At 53.0% G+C, this 21,051-nt stretch overlaps 1 protein-coding gene across 3 annotated transcripts in view; it reads right to left on the reverse strand.

The window, feature by feature from the left end:
* The window catches only part of VAV2 (vav guanine nucleotide exchange factor 2), a 104,042-nt gene that overhangs the window by 22,579 nt on the left and 60,412 nt on the right, over window positions 1–21,051 (reverse strand). For all 3 annotated transcript variants that reach the window (XM_065696128.1, XM_065696126.1, XM_065696127.1), the window contains exons 3-6: window positions 20,579–20,637; window positions 10,237–10,305; window positions 1,817–1,919; window positions 864–962 (exon numbers count right to left, since the gene is read on the reverse strand). In XM_065696128.1, the coding sequence (XP_065552200.1) occupies window positions 864–962; window positions 1,817–1,919; window positions 10,237–10,305; window positions 20,579–20,637 (330 nt within the window). The remainder of the gene's footprint in view (window positions 1–863; window positions 963–1,816; window positions 1,920–10,236; window positions 10,306–20,578; window positions 20,638–21,051) is intronic.

The raw sequence follows: 21,051 nt of genomic DNA on the forward strand, positions 1-21,051 counted from the left end.
CACCGACAATGTGATTGCTTTGGAAATGCCTTTCTGAACAAATACATATTAACAGAAACGTCCCCATGACTTGTAACTACAAAACCATCCCTCATGCGACGAACCAGAGACAGGACCCTCTACCCATAGCCCACCATCAGAACCCACTAGGCCTTTACGAACTTCTCGAATGGATATGAAAACTGTAATTTAACTCTTCCTTTGGGGTGAACCAGGAGGGCTCTGGCTGTTTCCGAGGAACAAGGGTTACTTATGTGAATGACACGTACATTGGGACGTTCTCATGGAAAACGGGAAATGCCATTCCATCGTGCCGGCTTCCCTCACATTCTATCATTTTTCACAGGAACTTGCAGCAGACAGAGGCAAATAATTGCAAAAGGGGAGGAACCAAAAGCGTCTTGGGGCGATTGGAAATGGCGCTGGATTTGCACTATTGTTCTTCATTCCTGCTGCTTTCCTCAGAGCAAAAACCACCCCAGGCTCCAGCCATGCCCACCACCCCGCTGCCGTGCTGAGGTGCTCGCTCTTACTTTGATTTGAGAGACATAACAATAATTTATGAAACCCCATAAACCCCTGTGAATTTAAGCAGCAAAAATGCTACTTTTAATCCAATTGGTTCCAGTGAGAAATCAGCACTTCTGAGAAACACTGGTTGGCTCCTGCAGTTACGGGCTGCGCACTTGTGCCCCTCAGGATGGGTTTTCTGGATCTCCTTCCTCTCCAGTTTTACATGTGAACACATCGATCCTGCCCCAGTATCTGCCAGCTCTCACTGCGACAACCAGTACAGCAAGATTAATGTGAGACCCAGCGATGATGGGAAGGTGATGGCGCAGAGGAGATGCCTCAGTTCTTACCTTTTCTATATCTTCAAGTGTTTTGTAGTATTTGGCCTCAGTTTCTTGGATTTCTAGCAAACAGCAATTTCTTTTGTCATCTTCTGTCATTCCCATTTTCTAGGAAAAAGGAAAACCAACACATCATGATCTCAAGAGTGGTCCAGCCACCTTCTCATGCAGCACAGAGCTCCAGTCAGCCTTCAGTGAGAGCAAACTCATAAGTCTTCCCAGCAAACTGGGAAGTCAGCAGAGCTCTGTTACTGCTTTACATTAGAGAAAACCATTTTTATCCAGAAAAAATAGGAAGGATCCTGTCTGTACTATCCAATACATTTCAACACACCCAACATGATTCGGCAGTGGGGTTTCAATGCTCTTGTGCAGGAACGGGGACCCTCTGTACACCCCCTGACAACCCCTAGTTCAGACCTATGTGCTGGATGGAAACCAGTATTTCAATCAATGCATCTTACCTGCATGTATCTGATCTGAAGCATGCAGAAATACAAGAACTGAATTAGCATGACACACACGTAACTGCAACAAATCCTTACAATCCCAACACTGGGCCAGACATGGGGGTGCTTCTATTTAAAACAGACTTTCTTGCTCAGGGAAGGGGAGGAAGGGAGTCGGAGCCATCGGCTCCATCGCTGTGCAGCACTGTGCAGGATAACGGACAACACTGAGGAGGGGACAGGGGTAAACTGCCAGTCACTGACCCGAGCCCTGCACTGCCCGGCTGTGGGACACCGGCCGGCCCCTGGTGCCCCTCATAGAAGCCCTTCTGGGCTGGTCCCATCCCACCTGAGCTCACTTTTACTGCTTGCGAGGGAGCTCAGTTTCAGGATTCAGAGCATCCACTCCCCTGCAGCATCACTTGTCATGGGTGGATGGTTATTTATTTAATTGAACCCTCCCACTTCCCCTCCCATCAAGGTGCAGCTTTGAAAATGCAGATAAATTGTTACCATGGGCTGCTGAACTTCCACTCTGATGATATCTTCATAGATATCATCGCCTTCATCCTCGCAGGGGACGCAGTCGTAAATATCCTCCCCCAGGTCATGTTCACTGCAACGAGAAGGGGAGTGATTTGCCCGTACTGCCAGGGTCACTGCCTCTGCCCCAGGCCAACCAGAGGCTGCCCTGGCACAAGGAGGACAATCGCAACAATACAAAAGAGCCCACAGCGCTGATGTGCTCAGCCCACAGCCTCTGCATCAGGAGACTCTGTTTTCCCAGATCAGTACCCACTGCCCATCTCTTCCTGCTCACCGGAGGATGGCAAAGGAGAAAGGCACGGGCAGGGGCGGCAGCCAGGACACTGCTCTGAGCCCCACGCCGAGCATGTGGCGATGCTGCTCCAGCATCATCCTCCAGCTCTGCTCCTGCAGAGTTTGTGCTCGTCCCATAGAGCACCCAGCAGGACCATCGAGCTGCTGCAGCCACCAGGGCCAGATCCACCAGCCCCCGGAGCTGCCCACAGCCTCCTGCTCATCTCCTGCCTCCTCTTCAGGACAGGGAGCAGCTGCTGTGCCAGTGGCTTTACCTACATTACACTTAGAGAATACACTTCAGTGGGTTGGATGTTGGCACATTAAAGCGCTGCCTCATTCTTGGTCTGATCATGCTTCCTTCTAACAAAAAAGACCTCCTTCATGCAAAAAACTTCGCTCCCTTCCCCCAGTGGGGGCTGCACACTGGTGAAGGAGCCCATGTCCATTCAAAGCAGTAATCACTAAATAATCACCTGATGACTCCACGCACAGGTAGAAGCATCCCAGCCCTGCCTCGCTGAGGGGGAGCGTGACAAGGCTGTGCAGGACCCACAGCTACACCCGGACCAGTCACAGCCCCACTTCCCTCCAGGCCAGGTTTAAAAGCTCCAGATCCAGCTTCTCTGGGGATACACCGAGTATCATAAAGCACAATCCCTGCAATGATGTTACCCAGAGGAGGGGAACACTCTCCTGGTCACCGTAAGGTGAGCTTGGCTGGTGCTCAGCGTGGTGATGCTCAGCGTGGTGATGCTCAGCCCCAGTTCTGAGCAGAGGCCAGTGATAGTCCTTACAACAAAGATAAATTAAGCAGCAAAAGTCACGCGCTCAAAATCAGCCACATCACTTTGGAGATGCCCCTGCAAGCACCTGCTTGAAAGGCTTCACTAGAGCTCGATTTGTGTTTAAAGCTGATGCTGTGAGGTACTGAGCTGCCATCTGAGCTTTCGCAGCCCTGCCAGGGACTCCCAAGTCTTAGAACACTTCTGAAAATTCAACCCATAGTAAATAGCAATTAAGAGCAGTAATTTTAGCTCTCAGATCCACAGGTGTTGATTGCTAACGGCTCCCACTGAAGTCAGCCCCATGGGATCAGCACAGCATGAAACGCTGGAATATCAAACAGAGCTCGGTGTTTTATGAGCTGTCTCATTCAACATGGGTATTAATTACAGACAAATATATTTACGTGTAGAACTGCACTCAAACTGTAACACTCGGCATCTCTATACGACATAGCACAGAGCAGCAGAGTACATCTGCTTGCAAAACTGGGCTTTATTTCTTTCTAAATACAGTTCTTTCTATTTTTATAAACAGATTTATTTAATAAAAATTTGGAGATTTTAAATAAATACAGTGGCATGATGTATCCATCCCATTCTCCCTGAATGATGCATCGCAGCTGCTGTAATAATGCCTACTAATAGCTGGTGATACATCTTCCCCTTCCAAGTGTCGCCGTCACCTGCATTATCTGTACCAATATTTATATTCTCTCACTCCTCACCCAGACTGAGTAACTCCCAGATCCTGATGAATGATCCCGCCCGCACCTCTCGGATTGCTGCCTGTCTCTCCATGCATCACTCCTGGGGCCCGAGGGCCATCAGGGAACGTATGGTTGGGTTGATGTTGCGGGCAGGAGACCGGCTGGTGTGACATGACTGCGGGGAGAGCTGTGGGATGCTGCTGCTGGAGCTGAGCCCTAATGCCGCTCAATGGCTGGCATGGGCCATGCGCAAAGCAGAACAGAGCATCTTGAGATGACCCCGGAGCCCTGCATCCTGAGCATCCTCTCCCCACACAAGCACAACCAGGTGCCACGTCCAATCCTCAGACCCCAGCCTGGTGCTGCAGAGGGGCCTCCTCTCCTCCATCACCAAGGAGCCACCAGCTCTGGTCCGTGGCTGGGCACAGACCAGGACATCACTGTGAGGAACCCAGCAGGCAGCGTGAAATGCTGGCAGGGTTTTGCTAAACCTCAGGCTGCCTGGAGAAGGACAGGGTCCCATGGACCACCCCCAGCCTGGCCCTACCCAGAGCTCCTCTGGGCCACCAGGAAAGGGGCAGGAATGCCCACCAAGAGACAAGAGCAGATTTGCCCGCAGAGCTGCCAAGAGCCGTATGACAGATACTGCACCCACCACGTGGAGCCACATCCTGACAGCACTTCGCCACTTTCATTGCTCTATCGAAGGGGCTCAGCCCCACTGTTTCATCACTTCTGCCCATCCACACCAGGTACAAGCACTTCCCATCTCCAATTTCTGGCACCAGGCAAAAATTAGGAACAACCCCCTTGGTTCCAGGGCCATCTAGAAAGACACCTCCACTTCAGAGCTTAGGGGAGAGGCACCAGAGATGCTCAAACCCGATAGCCATGGTGCTAGTAGAACAACACCACCTTTGTCCAGCAGACCCTTATTTATTAAACCCGTGCCCAGCACACCTCTGAGGAACACCGGAGGTGCTGCTTTTATGGAGAGCAGTAAAATGTGCAGATGAGCCTCTCCTGGTGTGCACAGCGGCTGATGCTGCTGCTTTGCTCATGTTGATCTGCGTCAGTCTCTGTACTTTGTCTGCCACGGTTGAAAATACACACACCCCTCCCCATCATTAAAAGAGAACAGGCATTGGGATGATTTTAGCCAGTGACAACCTAAGAACACACCAGTGTTAAATGCCGTACAGGAAAGGAGAGCAAGGCAGGTATTTTCCATGTTCAGCACAGACCCCTGCTGTGGGAGGCAATAAATTCAACATCCCAAGCATGTCACGCCTAGACTGAACAACTTGAGCAAGGAAAGCCATCTCTTCACCTTGTTCTTCACAAAGAAAAGCAATTTACTCCTCCAATAAAAGCAGCAGAGCCTGCGAGTTACCCATGGGTATCAGAGCCTACGATCTACTGCCTGGATTAGGAGATACATCGACAGCTCTGGGTTTAGGAAGGGATTTTACCCACCCTTCAGAATTCATGCCAGCATTTGCAATTACTGCTATTGGGATGGATGTAGCCAGCTTCAGGCTGACAGCATCTTGCCTTGCCAGGAAAGCTTTTCATACCTGAGGCAATTTCAGGCAAAACCAACGCTTTTGGCTGAGCTCCTCCTCCCTGGCCATGCCTGCTCAGTACATGCCCAAGCAGGCAGCAGCCATGCCAAGGAGCAGCTCCCTTAGCAGAGGGACTGGTGCCAAGCTGCTGCCTCAGAGTGAGGGACAAACAGGGATACAGAAAGAGGGAGCTGGGGAAGGGCAGGGTCCCTCCATGATCCCAGTACCTCCCGGTGCCATTCCCCCAGATAGGAAGCCAAAATTGAGTTGGTTTGAGGAAGAACCTCACTGCCCTGGGTGAAGGCACTGCTCCCACTGCTGCGAACCAGCATGGATGAGGAAGCTAAGCAGGGAAGCTCTGAGGGTCTTGAGGGCCACTGGAGAACCTCTTAATCCATTAAAGCTGTTCTGGGAATTTGATGAGTTTGTACCAGGCTCCAGAATTCGAGGATGAGCCCAAGCGAGGCCTCAGGGCAAACCCAGCACACCACTGCTCTCGCTCTGAACCACCAGAACCACCACGAGCAGAGGTCAGAGGAGGAGGAGGGAGAGGAGCTAAAATAAGACAACCCAAACACAACTGCAGATTTCCAGCCCTGTGGCTGAGGTTCGGAGCCAGAAGCCCTCAGAGCCCTGCCAGGTCCGGGCTGGAAAGGAACGTGCAGGTTCCCCAGGACAGCTGCCAGGCTCCAGTTCACCCCAGTAATCCTCCACTTGCTCATTCTTACTCTGCACCTACAGCTATAAACAGAGTTCATCCAACCAACCGCTCATTCAGGGTCCCTGTCAGACAGGGACAAGCAGAGTCCTGTATCTGCAGCACATCTGGCAGGCTTGCGCTTCAGGGCGAGGGAGTGCAAGGTGTGCAGCCCTTGGACTCGAGATCTTGCAGGGTTTTAATTAGCCAGATTGTACTTGGATGGAGACACGTGTCTGGAAACAGCAGGAGAAGCCTTTTGCCATCTATTTTACTGAGGTCTTACGTTCCCCATTCAAAGTGGAACATTATAATCCCAAGAATGAGCCTCACCCGGTCACATCAGCTAGCATGATCCCAGCAATGGCAGTAGCAGCACATATAAAAACCTTTACTGGTGGCAAAGAAGAAAAGACACATTTACAAGTGCAAAGGCTCGAGTGCTGAGTCCCACAGAGCCATTCATTTAACTGGCTGGCAAGTACGGCTTTCCCAACACTACAAAAATCAGGAGGAAAGTGGAGGGTAACTTATCTCACCTTGGCTCCTCTACTCAGTACTTCTCTAACGCGCTAGAGAGATTCTGCTGAGCACATCGCTGTCTTGGAAGACGCAAGGAGGCAGCGCTGGTGACAGCAGTGAAAGGAGAACCTTCAGCAGGAAGCTCGTGGCAGAAGACAGGTTGGTGGCAGAGTCTGTGCCCCACTGAGCTGCATCGCTTGAGGAACTGAGGCCGGGCAGACCTCCTGCAACTCCCCTTCTCTATGGTGAAAGGTCTGGGAACACCTCACTATCCCCAGTGCTTCCACTGGGGACAAATCTCCAGTGAGATGCAGCTCAGAACAAGACCTGGGAACACCGACCTGTGGGATGAAGCTCTTGGCTCCAGTGCAGTGTTTGGTGGGGAGTTTCTGTTCAAAACTGCCTTTGCCCTTTTTACAACACCACAACTTCTCCCCTCAAACCAACTCCCTTCCAAAGGGATAAAAAAAAAGATAGAAATCGTGCAAATTTTCATGTCAAACTATTCATAGCAATTCGACCTGCCTGAACGCCTCAAACAGCTACCAAACAACCCAAAACCCACCCCACGTGGTGGGTGTAACCCACCGAACCTGCTGGCCTTTGTGCCAGCACAGAGGGACAGTGCCATGAACTGCAGAAGGTTCCTGATAGAAGACATTCCGGTGCTGTGAAGAGGACCAGAATCAAAGGCTCTCACCAGCTTAATGAGAGAAAATAACTGGAGAAAGATTAAGTGGCAGCAGAGCAAATCTAACTTACAGGTGAGGTGTAACTTCAGGAGCACCAGAGTGGTTTGGGGCAGCTGAAACAGCCACCAGAGATGGCAAGCGGTCGGTGGGGAGGATGCTCAGCAGCCACGTGGGAAGCAGCAGCTCCCATTGCTGCAGACCTGCGGCAGCATCCCCAGCACAAGCACCAGGGTCACTGACTGCAGGGGCCAGCTCCCACCAGCTGCCCCGGCCCGGCTGCTGCGCTGGGGTCAGGGCTCGCTGGGACAGAGCAGGCAGCGGAGGGGACACGGCCCCTTCCCGCTCCCCCAGCATGGAGGAGGCTCCGCTCGCAGAGGCCGCCCTTGCCACCTGCCCCAGCCCTGCCATCTGCCCCGGCCCTGCCACCTGCCCCAGCCCTGCCATCTGCCCCGGCCCTGCCACCTGCCCCAGCCCTGCCATCTGCCCCAGCCCTGCCACCTGCCCCAGCCCTGCCATCTGCCCCGGCCCTGCCACCTGCCCCAGCCCTGCCATCTGCCCCGGCCCTGCCACCTGCCCCGGCCCTGCCACCTGCCCCGGCCCTGCCATCTGCCCCGGCCCTGCCATCTGCCCGCGCAGCAAACCGAGGGGCCAGCACGCTGGGGACATGGAAACAGAGAACTGCCGAGCTCCGCTGACACCCCTGTGCCGAGCCCCCCCCGGCACCAGCTGCCCTCCTGGCTTCTGCGCTGGGGCTTCGCTGGGGTTTTTAATGAACAGCTGCTTCTAGGCAGCTCTGTGCCCCGGCCGGCGGGCGGCTGACCCAGCGCCCGGAGCTGCACGCAGCCCGGTGTAACCCCTGTGACACTGGCGGTGAACAGCAGAGCGCTCCGGCTGGGGTTGGAATGAGGAGTTCTGATGCTCTCCAAAACACCCGCTTTTGCCAGCCCCCAAAATGCCTTGTTAGAGCCAGCTCAATATTCAACCTGAGCTTATCCCAGCAGCACAACGCCCAGAGAGAGCTCCCTTTGGGACGCTCATCTCTCCTGGAGGTGCCGAGTCCTCTGGGATCATCCCTCCTCGGCCCACAAGGGACAGAAGGCTGGGCACTCGCAGCAGCACCTTTTACAGTGGTTTTATGAACAGAACCATTCATCCTGTGGAAATGATCCAGAGGAAAAGAGCAATCACTCAGCTGCACTGATGCACCACGTTAGCGTGGAACAAACACCCAGAGCTGGAGGGGTCTCTCCTCCACAAGGAGGACTGCTGCGTCCAGGTCGGTCACTTCCTTTCATGCACTGCGGAGCTTCACTGCTTCTTGTGAAAATCACTTCCTTGCCTCCAATGAGGCATTTTGGGTGCACTTGGATCTTCCCAAGGCTGCTGGCTCATCAGCAATATTAAATGCAAAGATGCTGGATGGACTGAATCATGCCTAGCTCGTGAATGATGCCTTTGTTCAGCCGTTTGGAGATTGGCAGCAGCGAAGAAAGAGCTTTTCTGATGTGGTCCCACGTCTGCCAGCGCCCAGCAGCGGTGCCCAGCACGCACCATTGTGACCAGCAAGCTTCCAGTGAAACTTTCCTTGTCAAGCACAGAGAGATGCTCCTTGTCAAAGGAGAAAGGGGGACTCTTGCTGGTGGGTCTGCAGGCAGTGGGATGCCAGCACTTGTGCCAAGGGGCTCTCGAGGTTTCTACACTTAGGGGTGAACCACGTTTCCGCTCCATGGCCTGCTTTTCCATGCACAACCTGGCTGCACCAGGAGCACAGACTTGGATGAAGGAATTACTGCAACACCCCCATGATTTACAGGAGCCTTCCCCCAGGGCTCCTTACTGCAGATGTAAAGGAGAGGATTTTGCAAAGAATGGGGGGAAAGAGAAAGTTAGAAACTGGAGACAAGGTGGGACAAAGCAGAGCGATCGATAAGGAATAAACCTTGAAGCCATCCAAGTGCAGGACTTGGACATCCCAGACCCCCTCAGAGAGGAACCAACTCACAGCCACAAGCAAAGGTCCAAGGAACAGTCTGGGAAGCTTCACCTGGACCCCCTGCAGGAGCCAGCAGTGCTGGGCGCGAGTTCACACGCAAACCCTTCTCCAACTAAAAGCACATCCACGTGTGAGAATCGGGAATTTAAAACCCAATATTAAAGGGATTTTGAGAACTTTACGAGAGGGAGAGAAAAATGTTCTTGAAAGGATCCCTTTATGAGTTAAAATGTTATTAAAGTGTAGCTGCCGGAGCAGACGGGGAGGGGGCTTCCAGGGTACTCCCTTCCCTCGCCTGGTAATTTATGATTTACATTTGCAATAACTGAAGCCATAAGGAACTCATTGGATTAAGGAGCCTTATTATTTATGTTGTGGAACAATAATATTTAACTGTATAAAGCCACACATCCACCCAGGCAGACCTTCCCTCCAGATGAAACACAGTGCACCTTGTGAGTAAAACGCTGGCTGGTGGGAAAGCTGCCATCGAACGCCAATAGCGCCTGCGTTTCACCGTGTATTGCTGTAGTTCAAGGCTGCTTTTGAAAGCCTGGTATATCATCACCACGGGCAGCAGAACACCGAGACCCAGACAAACAGACACAGAAACCGCAGCAGCATCGCCCCACAGCCCCCCAAGCACCAGGGACAGGCGGGACAATCGCTGGTCTGTGTCCCCTGTGATTCCGGCTGGCGTGGTCTGAAATCACGCGCAGGGGATGCAGACCCTTGTGCCAGCACCTGCACAGCCCCAGAATGCCATGGGGGGGTCCAGCACTGAGCCAGCAATGGGTACCCTCCTGGACCCAGCGAGGAGCTCGGCTTCAGCCAGCCCGGAGGATGGATCCCAGCCCGGGGTCTTGCAGCGGACAATGGGTTTAGCAGGCAGAGGAGCTCCCCATGCGCTCAGCAACCCAAGTCTCCTAATGAGCCCCCCCCACACTCAACCCTATTACAAGTGATGCCTCCCAGGGCTCTGCATGGGAATAGACGGACTACTGCGAGAGCACAACATCGCCTGGTATGGTGATCAAGGCAGCCGACACGGCTCTCCCAGCCGCGCTGGCACCTTTCATCCCACTTTGCTGGATCCACAATGGAACTTTTCCCTTTCCATGTCCCCCCATGACAAGGTGAGGCCACTTACTCTGCCAGCTCCTCCAAGCTCCGATACACATCGTCATCGTTTTCCGTGGTCTCCTCCGAGGGGAAGGGTCTGGGGAAGGAGAGAAACAACAGCGTTATTGGTGTGTCCCCATGCAGCCGGTCCCCACAGCCCCAGCCCAAGGACCCCGCTGGGCAGAGGGCGTTTTGGAACAAAACATTCCTTACAAATACATTTTTTCCTATGGAGGCATTAGCCAGGACAGGCCCATCCCCACTGCTCTCGGTGGGCAGCGCTGGCACGGGAGGACAAAAAGCCAGGAGAGGCTGGTTCACTGCAGGGCACCAGCTGAGCACTGCACCATTTAACAGCACCTCAGAGAGCCGGGTCTGAGCTGCCGCTCCCATTGTGCTGGGGCTGCACAAAGGACTCTGCACAAATCTCATCCAAGTCTCTGCTGGACTGGCTGAGCAAGGGAAGCACCCTCCTGTCCCCTGTGACGGAGCCGCTCTACCTGCGAGCTCCTGCCTGCCCAGCCAGGGCACTCTGAGCTGCTTCCCACCAGCGTCTCCCACCCCTGCCAGCAGCCAGTCCCACCAGGATGAATGAGTCCTGAACAAACCCTGGGCTTCCTTGTCCTAACAACTTAATGATAGCCAAAAAAAGTTAAAATGTGGGGGATGAGGGAAAAGAGACCAAAAGGGCAAAAGGAAGGGGGGAGAAAGCACATTAAAGAGAAAGGGAGGGAGTGAGGGGAATACAAGAATTCCTTGGCTCGTTCCGAAGTAATAACCAAATAATGTATGAAGGAGATGAAAAATAGTGCTTTAATTAAACCCAAACTATTATTGCTGGCGCGGGGCCACGCGGGCTGCGGCTCTGCAGGGCTGGATGCACCTTGCGGCTGTGCCGGGCTCCTGCGGTCGGGCGAGCCCCACTCCAGCTGGAGCCAGGGAATGCGGCTGCAGCCTGAGGCAGAGAGGTGTCCCTGGGATGCCGATGCCATGGGGAGCAAACCTGGATGCGCGAACTTTTAACTGCCCCAAGAGCAACTTCCTCCTCTTCCCTCCACCCTCCCTGTTCCACAACACGTTGCCTCTCCTGAAGGATTCAACCCACGGCCTGGCTACCCCCAAATGTGCTACTTTTGGATCCTGTCCCCAGTATGAATCTGCCTGCCCCCCTCGGCTTTACTTCACCCTTCCTTTAAGGAGCAGCTTCAGACCAAGTGTTTGAAATAGTGCCCAAACCTGCAGTGAGTTAAAACCACAACCAGGTGGTGAGCCCAGGAGGGAAAAGTGACCCCAGCCCCAGGGCAAGGTGATTTCATGCTGCAGCAGCTATCCCGGCTGCCCATGGAGCCTTGAACTATGCCCACGTGCAACGCACCAACGCAGGGGGAGGACAGCGATGGGTCGAAGAGCAGATGGGGCTGTGCTGGCTCTCACAGTCTCATGGCAAGGCCAGTGCCATTGGACAATTGTTCCAACACCCCAAATCTGGCACAAAGCTGCCCATGCATTTGTGGCTGGGGGGATGCCCACTCTGGAGAGAAGCTGCAAAGCACAAAGGTGCAGTGAGAGGCTGGAGGCACCCAGGACTGCTACCAAACCTGTGCTTCCCCTCCCCTTCTGTCCCTGGGGATCAGTGACAAACGCAAGAGCCATGTGAGGCACAGACAAAAACGCCACCAGCTTTTCCTGCAGTGCCAGACCCCATCACTGGAACCAGCCTCGGAGCTCAGCCCCAGCATTTCTCCGGTGAGACAGGAGGCAGCGGGGGCGACCGCTGCTGGAACAGCACTTGCTAAAAGAACGAAAGACACAACCCAACGCCAGGCACGACCTCCTTTCTTTTACATGCACCTTCTGCTCTTAATCTCTATTTCCTTCTCTTTGCTCACCGTGCCAGAAAGAGCCACAAAGAATATTAAAATCACAAGCACATATTTCCAACCATAAATCTGGGCTTGAGGTGTAATCAGTTCCTGTGATAAACCTTCCCAAGTCAGACAGGGAGACAGCAAAGAGAGAAAAATACTTTCTAATGAGTTTCATGGGGACAGCAGCTCCATCAGCCCCCAGCTTCACCTTGACCATCAGGAAAGCACCGGAGTGAAAGTCAGGGCAGGGGAGGAATTAATAACCTGTATCTCTGCAATAGCAGCTAATGGCTAAATAAGGATGCACAGAATGCAATTAGAAGGGAAGTCACCCAAGGAGAGGGTTACCAAATGGACCATCTAAAACCTGGAGCTGAAGGATGGTGTTTGGAGAAAGCCGGGGTGTGCTGTGCTCATGCCTCCCCCCGCTGCCTGCAGCACCAGCGGCTCTGCAGAAGCCTGATCCCACTCATGAGGAAGAGCGAAAGCCCCAGAAACATCAAACACCCCCGGAAGAGGCTCTCAGAGATAATAAACCTCCCAGAGCAGACAAACCCCACAGCATCCAGCAGCATCGCTCCCAGAGATCAAAGAGGAGAACGAAAGCAGGGTCGATCTGATGTGTTTGTGCTAGTGCCTAGAAGAGAAGAAAAGCCCAAGTAATTTGTTCTGGAGTTTAGAGCGAGCTTCTCCTCTTGAGGACACGACTTAGAGCAGACGATCACTCTCGACACACGATGCAAAGCACCCCCTTGATCTCACAAAACATTTAGGCTACTCTGTGTGCTGGAGACGTGCACACACGCAGCACACAGTGCCCTGCAATGCAACACGCCCTGACAAGGAAAGGCAGGAGCAGTCCACAGCCACGGTACAGCACACAGGGATGATCAATCACTATTCCACTGGCACCTAATGCAGAACCCCTGCCTTGCTCTTGGTGGTCACTTGAGTTGCCCATGCCGTATCCTCATCAGCCAGCCCCATGACCCTCCGTGCGGGTGAAGGCACTGTGTGATGCACAGCCTGGATGCACTCTCCTCTGAATTATTTAATGGCAAGAGCCAGGTAGGCTGCACTTCAACAGCAGCAGCAGGAAGACTTACTAATTTATGAACATATTTCAGCATCTGGGTGCCTTGTCCTAGCAACTGAAGGCAGCTCTTCACCTCTGCGGTACCGTCACGGAGAACACAGAGGGTCAGGGGTGGGTCAGCTTCAGTCTGGTAACTGTACAGCAGCATCTTAGCCTCAAATCCAATACGAGACCGAGCAGGGAGGATCTGGCATCATTTATTTTCTCTTTTCCCTGTCTTCATGCTGATTTCCTGGGGTCAAACACCAGCCCTGGGAACAGAAAGGCTGGCGAGAAGCAGGCAGGGTGGGAATGTCCCACTTGCTGGCCCCCATCCCATGGAGCTGCTCCTACCAGGGGCTGCTGGCAGTGGAGATGCTCTGTCAGGCAGATCTGTGAGCAGGCTTTCATGACTTGTGCAAACACCGCAGAAGGGTGAAGGATTCGGTTCAACCCCTACCGGGAGCAGGACTCCAGCCTCTAACACCAGCAGAATCATCTCCTGCTACGGTCCTAAGCCCAGCAATCACATCTGAGTGCTTTAAAAAGCAGGCAGAGACCATGAGACCCAGGAAACATGAGCTGCTCCCATCTGCTGCCCCTTCTGCGATGGAAAGGACCAGAGCCTCAGGCTGGTGCAAAGGAGCTTCCGAAGCTCTGCTGGGATGGACGGGGCTGCACCAAGTCTTCCTGGCTCAGGATCTGGCAGATAAATGTTTCCATAGCATGGCATCTACAGGCCGCGATTACCGGGGAACACTGCGGTACCCTCAGGAGCTGTCCAAAGAAAACCATGGGGGTTCTGCCAGATGCTTACACTCGGCTGAAAGCGCGCTCGTTCAGCAGCAGCTTTGGTGGGATCAGGCAGATTAAAGCAGCCTTTAATTTACTGATGTAGCAGGAGGGGACTGCTACTGATCGAGCTGACCAGGGACAAGCAAAGAGGTGACCTGGAGCTGCTTCTCCAGTCCCACTCTCGACCTCTGAGTTTTGATTCCCATCTGTGAAGTGGGAACAGAGTCAGGGAACAATTTTGGTTCAAGTGCTGCAAGATGGATGAAAACCAGGAGATTAATGCCCAAGAGCCATTTTTATAAAGCAGATTGGAATCAATTCTTTCCCTGCAGAACAAGACACATTGGAGCACACCAAAAGCTGCTGAATTTAATTAAGATCATACTATTGTGTTACATTACTCATCTCTGGAAAGGAGCGCCTCATGCTGTGCCAAATTTTAGACAAGTCCTCTGAAAAATTATGATTTGCTTTTATTTGTGGTCTGGAACTTGCAAAAATTCTCACAAGATTAATTCTGATGGAAATTCAGTGGGGAAGCAGCAAGCTGCATCATCAGATAGCAGAGATGATGATTCTGCAGGGGAGTACTCGCAGCGCTCAGCACAGTGCACTGCAGTGCCCAAGGGTTAGCAGCATGCCCTGCTTTATCTTTAGCTCGAATCTGAACAGAGCATTTCTGGAGACTACGAGACAAGAAAATAACAGCTCGTATAAATTTATGTTTCACCACATTATCGCATCTTTAAAGAATCCTCATGTCCCTGTGCTTTGCTCAAGAAAGCGGAATGATTTTCTCCACACTTCAGCTCCACGTTGATGATAACAGATGGGTAAAACCAAAAGGGGAATCCAGAAACAACTTTCTCAAGAAGAAAGCGGGAAAAATCCCAACCCCAAACCCTCTGGGGTAACAGCACAACCAGTCACTAGGAAACAACTTGACCCAGGTTAAAGAAGACTCTGGGCAGGCGGCACTGCTCACTGGGGAGCACAGGGATAACTCACAGCCGGGATGGACAGAGCTGGGATGCTCCCCATGAACTTTAGCAACATCCCCACAGGGCTCTGCGACTGCCTCACTTTGGAAAATGCTGCTAAAACAAAAGCCTTGAAACCCCCAGTTTTAACTTGTGGCAGAGCAGCACAAGGAAATCTTTCAGCAGGCCGAGGAGCAGTTTCTCTGCTGTACCCGAGCCCCTGCAGTCCAAAGAAACATGCCAATGAAAACAGGTAACTACCTAAACACCCATCCCTGTGGCTTCCAGAGCAGCACCCACACTGCTCTCTGCACGAAACCAGCACCAGTGTGTCCTGGCCAAGAGGGGTCCCTACTGTGCAACGCAAACCAGATCTGAACACCTCTGCTGAGCAGCACCTTCTGTGGTCCGTAGGGAATAGAAGACTGCACTTCCTGCTCTCCGGAGTGGTGCAAAGGGACGTGGTTTGTCCCAGAGCATCCGAGTGTGCCTCTCGCCAGGCACAGCCCATGTGTTCCCTGTCCCCCTGTCCTGGAGACCCCAGTTTGGGACCAGCCGAGCCTCAAGCCCTTTACCCTCATTTGGGACAAGAGCTGCATTTCAGAGAGACCTTTCCAGCACCCCTGGTGTCAGCCCATGCACTGCCCCTGCTCAGCAAAGGAAGCGGATGAGCAGCCACGAGGCAGGCACACCCCAAAACCCAGCGAGCCCCACGCGTGACTGTGGAGCAAAGCTGAGCACACTGGAACTTTATCTTCAATATGCAAAGCGGCTGGTGAGGAGGGGGCGAGAGAAACTGCCTTTGCTTTTATTAGCAGATGCTTACGGGGTGACCTCAGCATCCCCCAAGCCTACAAAGCAGCCGCGCAGGAAAACATGTCAATGATATTTTTCAGGCCCTCTGAGGAGCAAGCCTGTGAGGATACATACTTGCCAAAATAAATGTGTTAAAAACGTTTTTAGCTGAAAAGGAACTGCTTTTCGCCAAGGATCCTGCTCAGTGACAAGGGAGGAGTCCCTACGGTCACTCCTGAAGGAGGTTTGTCCATGTCGCTAGAAACCATCTCCACTCAGCCCCTGGCTCACGAGGTCTGTGGCTGGACCTCCATGGATCCGTGCCGCTCAGTCCCAGGACTGGTCCCAGTTCCCGACTCCCTGGAGCACAGGAGAGCTCTGCACAGCAACCATAGGTGTTTCCAGGCACGGATTCCTTCCACAGCCTTCTCCACACATTTTAGAGCAATGCTAAAAGCACGCACAATGAATATACCATGGCAGTAAAAAACCAATGGGCAGGGTACAATTACAGAGAACATATTGGCAATGAGTAAAACAGTCCTCATAAAACCAATCTCACAGGAGAAGAGGTCCCGTAACTCCCATAGCACCCAAGAACCAGCATCTTGGCTTGTATTTCTGTATCTGTTTGAATGCCAGGTAAGCCTCTGCTCAGGGCAGTGTGCTATGCTCACTGCATTTGCCCTGAGGGGAAACTAATGTCACTTGCTCTGCCAAGACGCTCAGCCAGCCACAGACCCAAGGGCATCCTGCCTTGGTTCCCAGGATGCAGAAAACACAACCAGCACCTTCTCCTTCCCTCCACCGCCCAACCAAAGCGTGGCCACTGCTCCCAGAGACGGAAACCTCCCTGTGACAAACAGCGCTCACCCCAGCTCCCCGTTTGCAAATGCTTTTACATCTCTTTTATTAACTGCGGGGCCTTCTGAAGTCACTGAGAGGTTCACTTCATATAGAAAGGATTTACTCAGATTAAGGGCCTCAACGAAAGGCCTTTGAACACTCCAGCTCCTTCCCGTTTTCAGATGGTTTCACTGTGCACACATTAAAAATGCATGCAGGCAGCACGAGCCAATATTCCTTAACCTCCTGCCTCTCTTGCAAAACTTGGCTTCCAGGAAAAACAGCTATCTTGGGGAGATGAAAACACACGTGTACCCCCACTCACAGCTCACACTGAGCACACAGAGCTCACAAGCACAAGGTGGACAACGGCCGGAGCCCAGCGGACACCGGGACGTGCCATGGGCAGCAGGAACAGGCAGGGCTGCAGCAGGGAAGTGGAAAGGGGGGAAAGAAAGCCTAAAGGAAAAACAAATCCCGGTTTACTGGGCCCCGCAACAAGAAGCCCCATTGTGCTCCAGAGAGAGAGTTCACTGGAGAGAACCTGGAAAGAGCGAGAACTCGCGCTCCAGAGCACGGGAGAGCCTTTGCACAATACCCCAGTGAGACCCCGCTGCTCCTGCCTGCTACAAAATCCTCCCACCACCGTGGAGCATTTAGTGCCCCACGAGGAGCAGGGTAAGGGCTTAGCAGCACACGAGCGGGGTCTGTGGTGGGAGCTGCCCGTGTCCTGGCTGTAAAATAAAGGCTCTCATTCAGTGACAGCCACGACGGGCAAGGAACACGGTGGTAACTTCTCCCTGGGAGCGCTCAGTCCTCCAGACAGAGCAGGAAAGGATGAGAAGCAACAGCAATTAAACATATCCCCCTCTCCTGAAGCAATGGGCAGCGCTACACAAGGAGGATCTTTTCTTTGTCCCCACACAGAGCAGCCCTGTGAGACAACAACGAAAACTCCAGGAAAAGAGAATTAGCACATTCCTGCAGGACCCGTGCTCCCAAACAAGATCAAGGGCAGTGCTGCCAAGGCTGCCTGTGCCCAAGTTGCAGCAGGTCTCCAGTCCCACAAGCCAGGTGAACAAAGGCTTTTCTCCCCTCCCCATTTCTGAGACACACGCCCAAAACCAAGGGATTTGCCCAGGGCCACGTAGGGCACCTGAGGCAGAACAAAGATCCTGCTCTCCCTTCCACACCTCTTCCCTTCCGTGCATCACCTTCCCTTCTGCGTGCCTGTGCGCACAGAACCAACTTTCTTCCAAGTGCCTTGAAGAGACAAAAACGTGTCTTTTTCTAGGAGGCACCAATAAGCCTCCTAACACCAAGGGTCTGTTACATGGGGCACTACCCAAAAATAACCCAGTGTGGTGGTGGTGGTGGTCCTGGCAACTACACGCTGCTTCGGTTAGCGGGAAACGCCGTCTGTGCTCTTCACACAGCCTTGTGCAAGAGAGAAACGTGTTTTGCTACCATAAGGGACCATTCCCTGCTCGGGGAGAGCCAGCGATGTCCCGCGCTGCAGCAGGACACTGATGCCTGCAACTGCTGAAACCTGCATCACGCCTAGAACAGAGCAGGGGAGGACAGAGGAGCTGCAACAACTGCACCGGATCAAGCACAGCCTCAGCAGCGTGCTGCAAACACAGCATCGCATCAGAGATCGTTTCCTGCCATGTTTTGCTGCTTGTACCTTGCTTCTTGGAAGAAACACTCTGTCATCTCACCACAGCTATCCTGATAGCTACCTGATTTGCTCTGTGAAACAGGGCTTCTCTGACAAGGTTCACGTATCCAGGAATCATTAAGCCAGAAAGGGTATTTTTTTCCGTCACTGAATACCATACAAGATTGATTCCTGTTTTTCTACTTTACCTGCCATGAAATTTATTTAAGGGCAAGTAATAGGCTCAGGGATTTATTTCATTCTCAATTTGCGTGATCCTGATTCTTAGACCTCAAAATAGGGGATGGAGCAGAGGCACGTTCACGCGCCATCCCTGCTGCGCTCCATTTACCATGGTCCTGAGCACCATGCCTAAGCCAACGAGCCATTTCCATTTATTTCAATGGCAGCGTGCCCATAGCGGGAGGGAAGGTCAGGGACCCGCAGCATCAGTGGGGACCTCAGTGAGCTGAGAGGCAGTGGTGGCCGATGTCAGCAGCCCCTTCGGGGAGCCGGAGCTGCTGCTGGTTCCCACAGATTAGATTAACTCATCTGAGATCAGTTTCTGTCTTTGAGGCTTTTCTGGTGGCGTGGCAAGAAATCACCTAATCAAGAGAGAAGAACAGGCAGGGATGGACAAGGTGAGGGCTCTGCGTGCTCAGGGGCAGTGGTGATGGGAGCGGGCACACCCGGAGGGGATTTTCCAGCTAAAGGAGCAGCAGCGTTTCCTGTTCTTGCAGTGCTGGCTGCGGGGAGGAGCTGGGTTAATGCGCAGGAAAACAGGGTTAGAAGCAAAGACCCACTAAGCTCTGTGCTATTCTTGGGTAATTACGGTGCCAAAGGCTTCCAAGATAAGGGATTTTAGTGGGAACTGTACATGCTGATTGTAAAATGAAGAAGCAAAAGCCACATAACCACAAGGACAGCAAAGCCTCCCTGCCCTGCATCCCAACTACGGCCAGCCCTGACAGCAGGAGACCTCAGCAGAAGCAACAGGGATTCAGCCAAAGCCTTCCTAGGGCACAGCCTGCTCCTTCACCCTCTGCTGGACACCAGGACACCCCGTCCGGAAGGGCTCTGCCAAGGCTGACACAGCAGAGCCTCTTCCAGTGATGCCCTGAGGCTTAAACCCAGCCCTGGCAGAGGCACTGCAGCCTGTGTGTGGGTTCCCCCTCGCCCCCCGCCTCCCAGAGCCTTGGATGTTCCTTTCTCTTAAAATAATAATCACTGCATCGCTCGGGGCTACCCTTAATAATAAATAGTCCTTAACTTACAGCACGCCTTTATTCCTCAAACCTTAACCCCCGGATCTCCCCCCCAGGTCCTGGTGGGATCTGTCAGATCTGTGTTTAACAGATGGGAAGGCTCCGAGTTTGTTTTACACGTGAAAAGCTGTTTCCCTCCAGCAATATCAGTGCAGTTCAGGCAGTGAAAACAAGTTCAGACAGTGGAAATGGCGGCGCGGGGTGGTGGGCACGGGCAGCAGGGCGAGATGTGAGGGGGGCCCATCCACAGCATCCCCACAGCGTGGCTGCGGCTGTGCTGACCCTGGGACACAGCCGGAGACCAGTGCCACGAAACACCCTGCCACAACAGCCAGACACGTTCCGCAGGGCAAAGCGAATGTGTTCTACAGCTGAGGAAAAGAAACAACCCCCCAGAAAAGGAGGAAAGGTACCTGAGGCTGAGAACTCGTCCCAGTTGTGTCTGTGGTCGTAATGAGATGGTGCCAGATTAATAATGGAAACACACAGTAACAAGAAAACCCATCGCAAACCGATCTTGCAGGGAATTGAACAAAGACCACGGTAACAGCTCTGCTTAACAGGGCTGTCTGCTGGTTTCAATTCCTTCCCCACTGCTCCTTCCACGACCAGAGCAGGAGCAGCCCCACAGCCGGGCAGCCCACCTGGGGCACCGGGGCTGGGTCACTCCTTACCCCCCTCTGCCCGCACAGCACCGATGTGTCTTTGTCAAGGCCAGGAAGACATTTCCCAGTAGCCAGCGACAGAAAGGCCACCTGAATAAGGCGGGGACAGTGGGGTGACACCAGAGCTCCATGGGCAGGGCGAAGGGTGCTGCTGGCGTTCCCGGGACCCCACTAAACCCACCTGCTGCCCCCCAGCAGGCACATCACACAAACTCGTGACACTTACTTTCTTTGTAAGCTATCCCTGAGCAGCCTGCAAGGTGCTTTTGCATGTACTCAGTTACACCCCAAAGGCATCCTTAATGTCTGTTTAACCCGAATATATGTAGCTTCTAAAGAGGCTGATGTGATTAACTACTAGAAATACGGATAGCAAGAGACAAAAACACCATTTAAAGCATCAGGTTGGAAAGGATCTTACCTAATTCCTTTGGTTTGAGCAATACTGTGGAAGGAGAGTCTGGACACTGCAGAGATCACCTGGAGAGAGAAAAAGATGCTGATGTGCTTACTGATGACAGAGGAAGGTTTGGTGGGAACTCGAGGTACCACAGCCTGAGCACCCACTGAAATGGGTGAGCCCCAGTGCCCCACCGGTGTCACAGGACAATGCCACCAGGGCTTGGGGGCCACTGAGCGCAAACACTGCTTCTGGTTCTATTAATGAGCCTAAAAAACATTTAACCCTTGGTTTACAAAACTACCCATTCGACAGCGCTATCCGAGGAAACCTTTCCCACCACTCACACAACACATCCAGACCCGCTCCAGCAGGTTTTATGCGACACAGAGAACCACTGAAAACCCCTCTTACGTCTGTGTTTTATTACAAAAGGTTTATAGCTCCTTTCGTCTCTCCCACACAAAATGACCTGATTGAGGCCACGTGCCAGG

The sequence above is a fragment of the Lathamus discolor genome, chromosome 15 (genome assembly GCF_037157495.1).
Source record: "Lathamus discolor isolate bLatDis1 chromosome 15, bLatDis1.hap1, whole genome shotgun sequence".
Classification (NCBI taxonomy): Eukaryota; Metazoa; Chordata; class Aves; order Psittaciformes; family Psittacidae; genus Lathamus; species Lathamus discolor.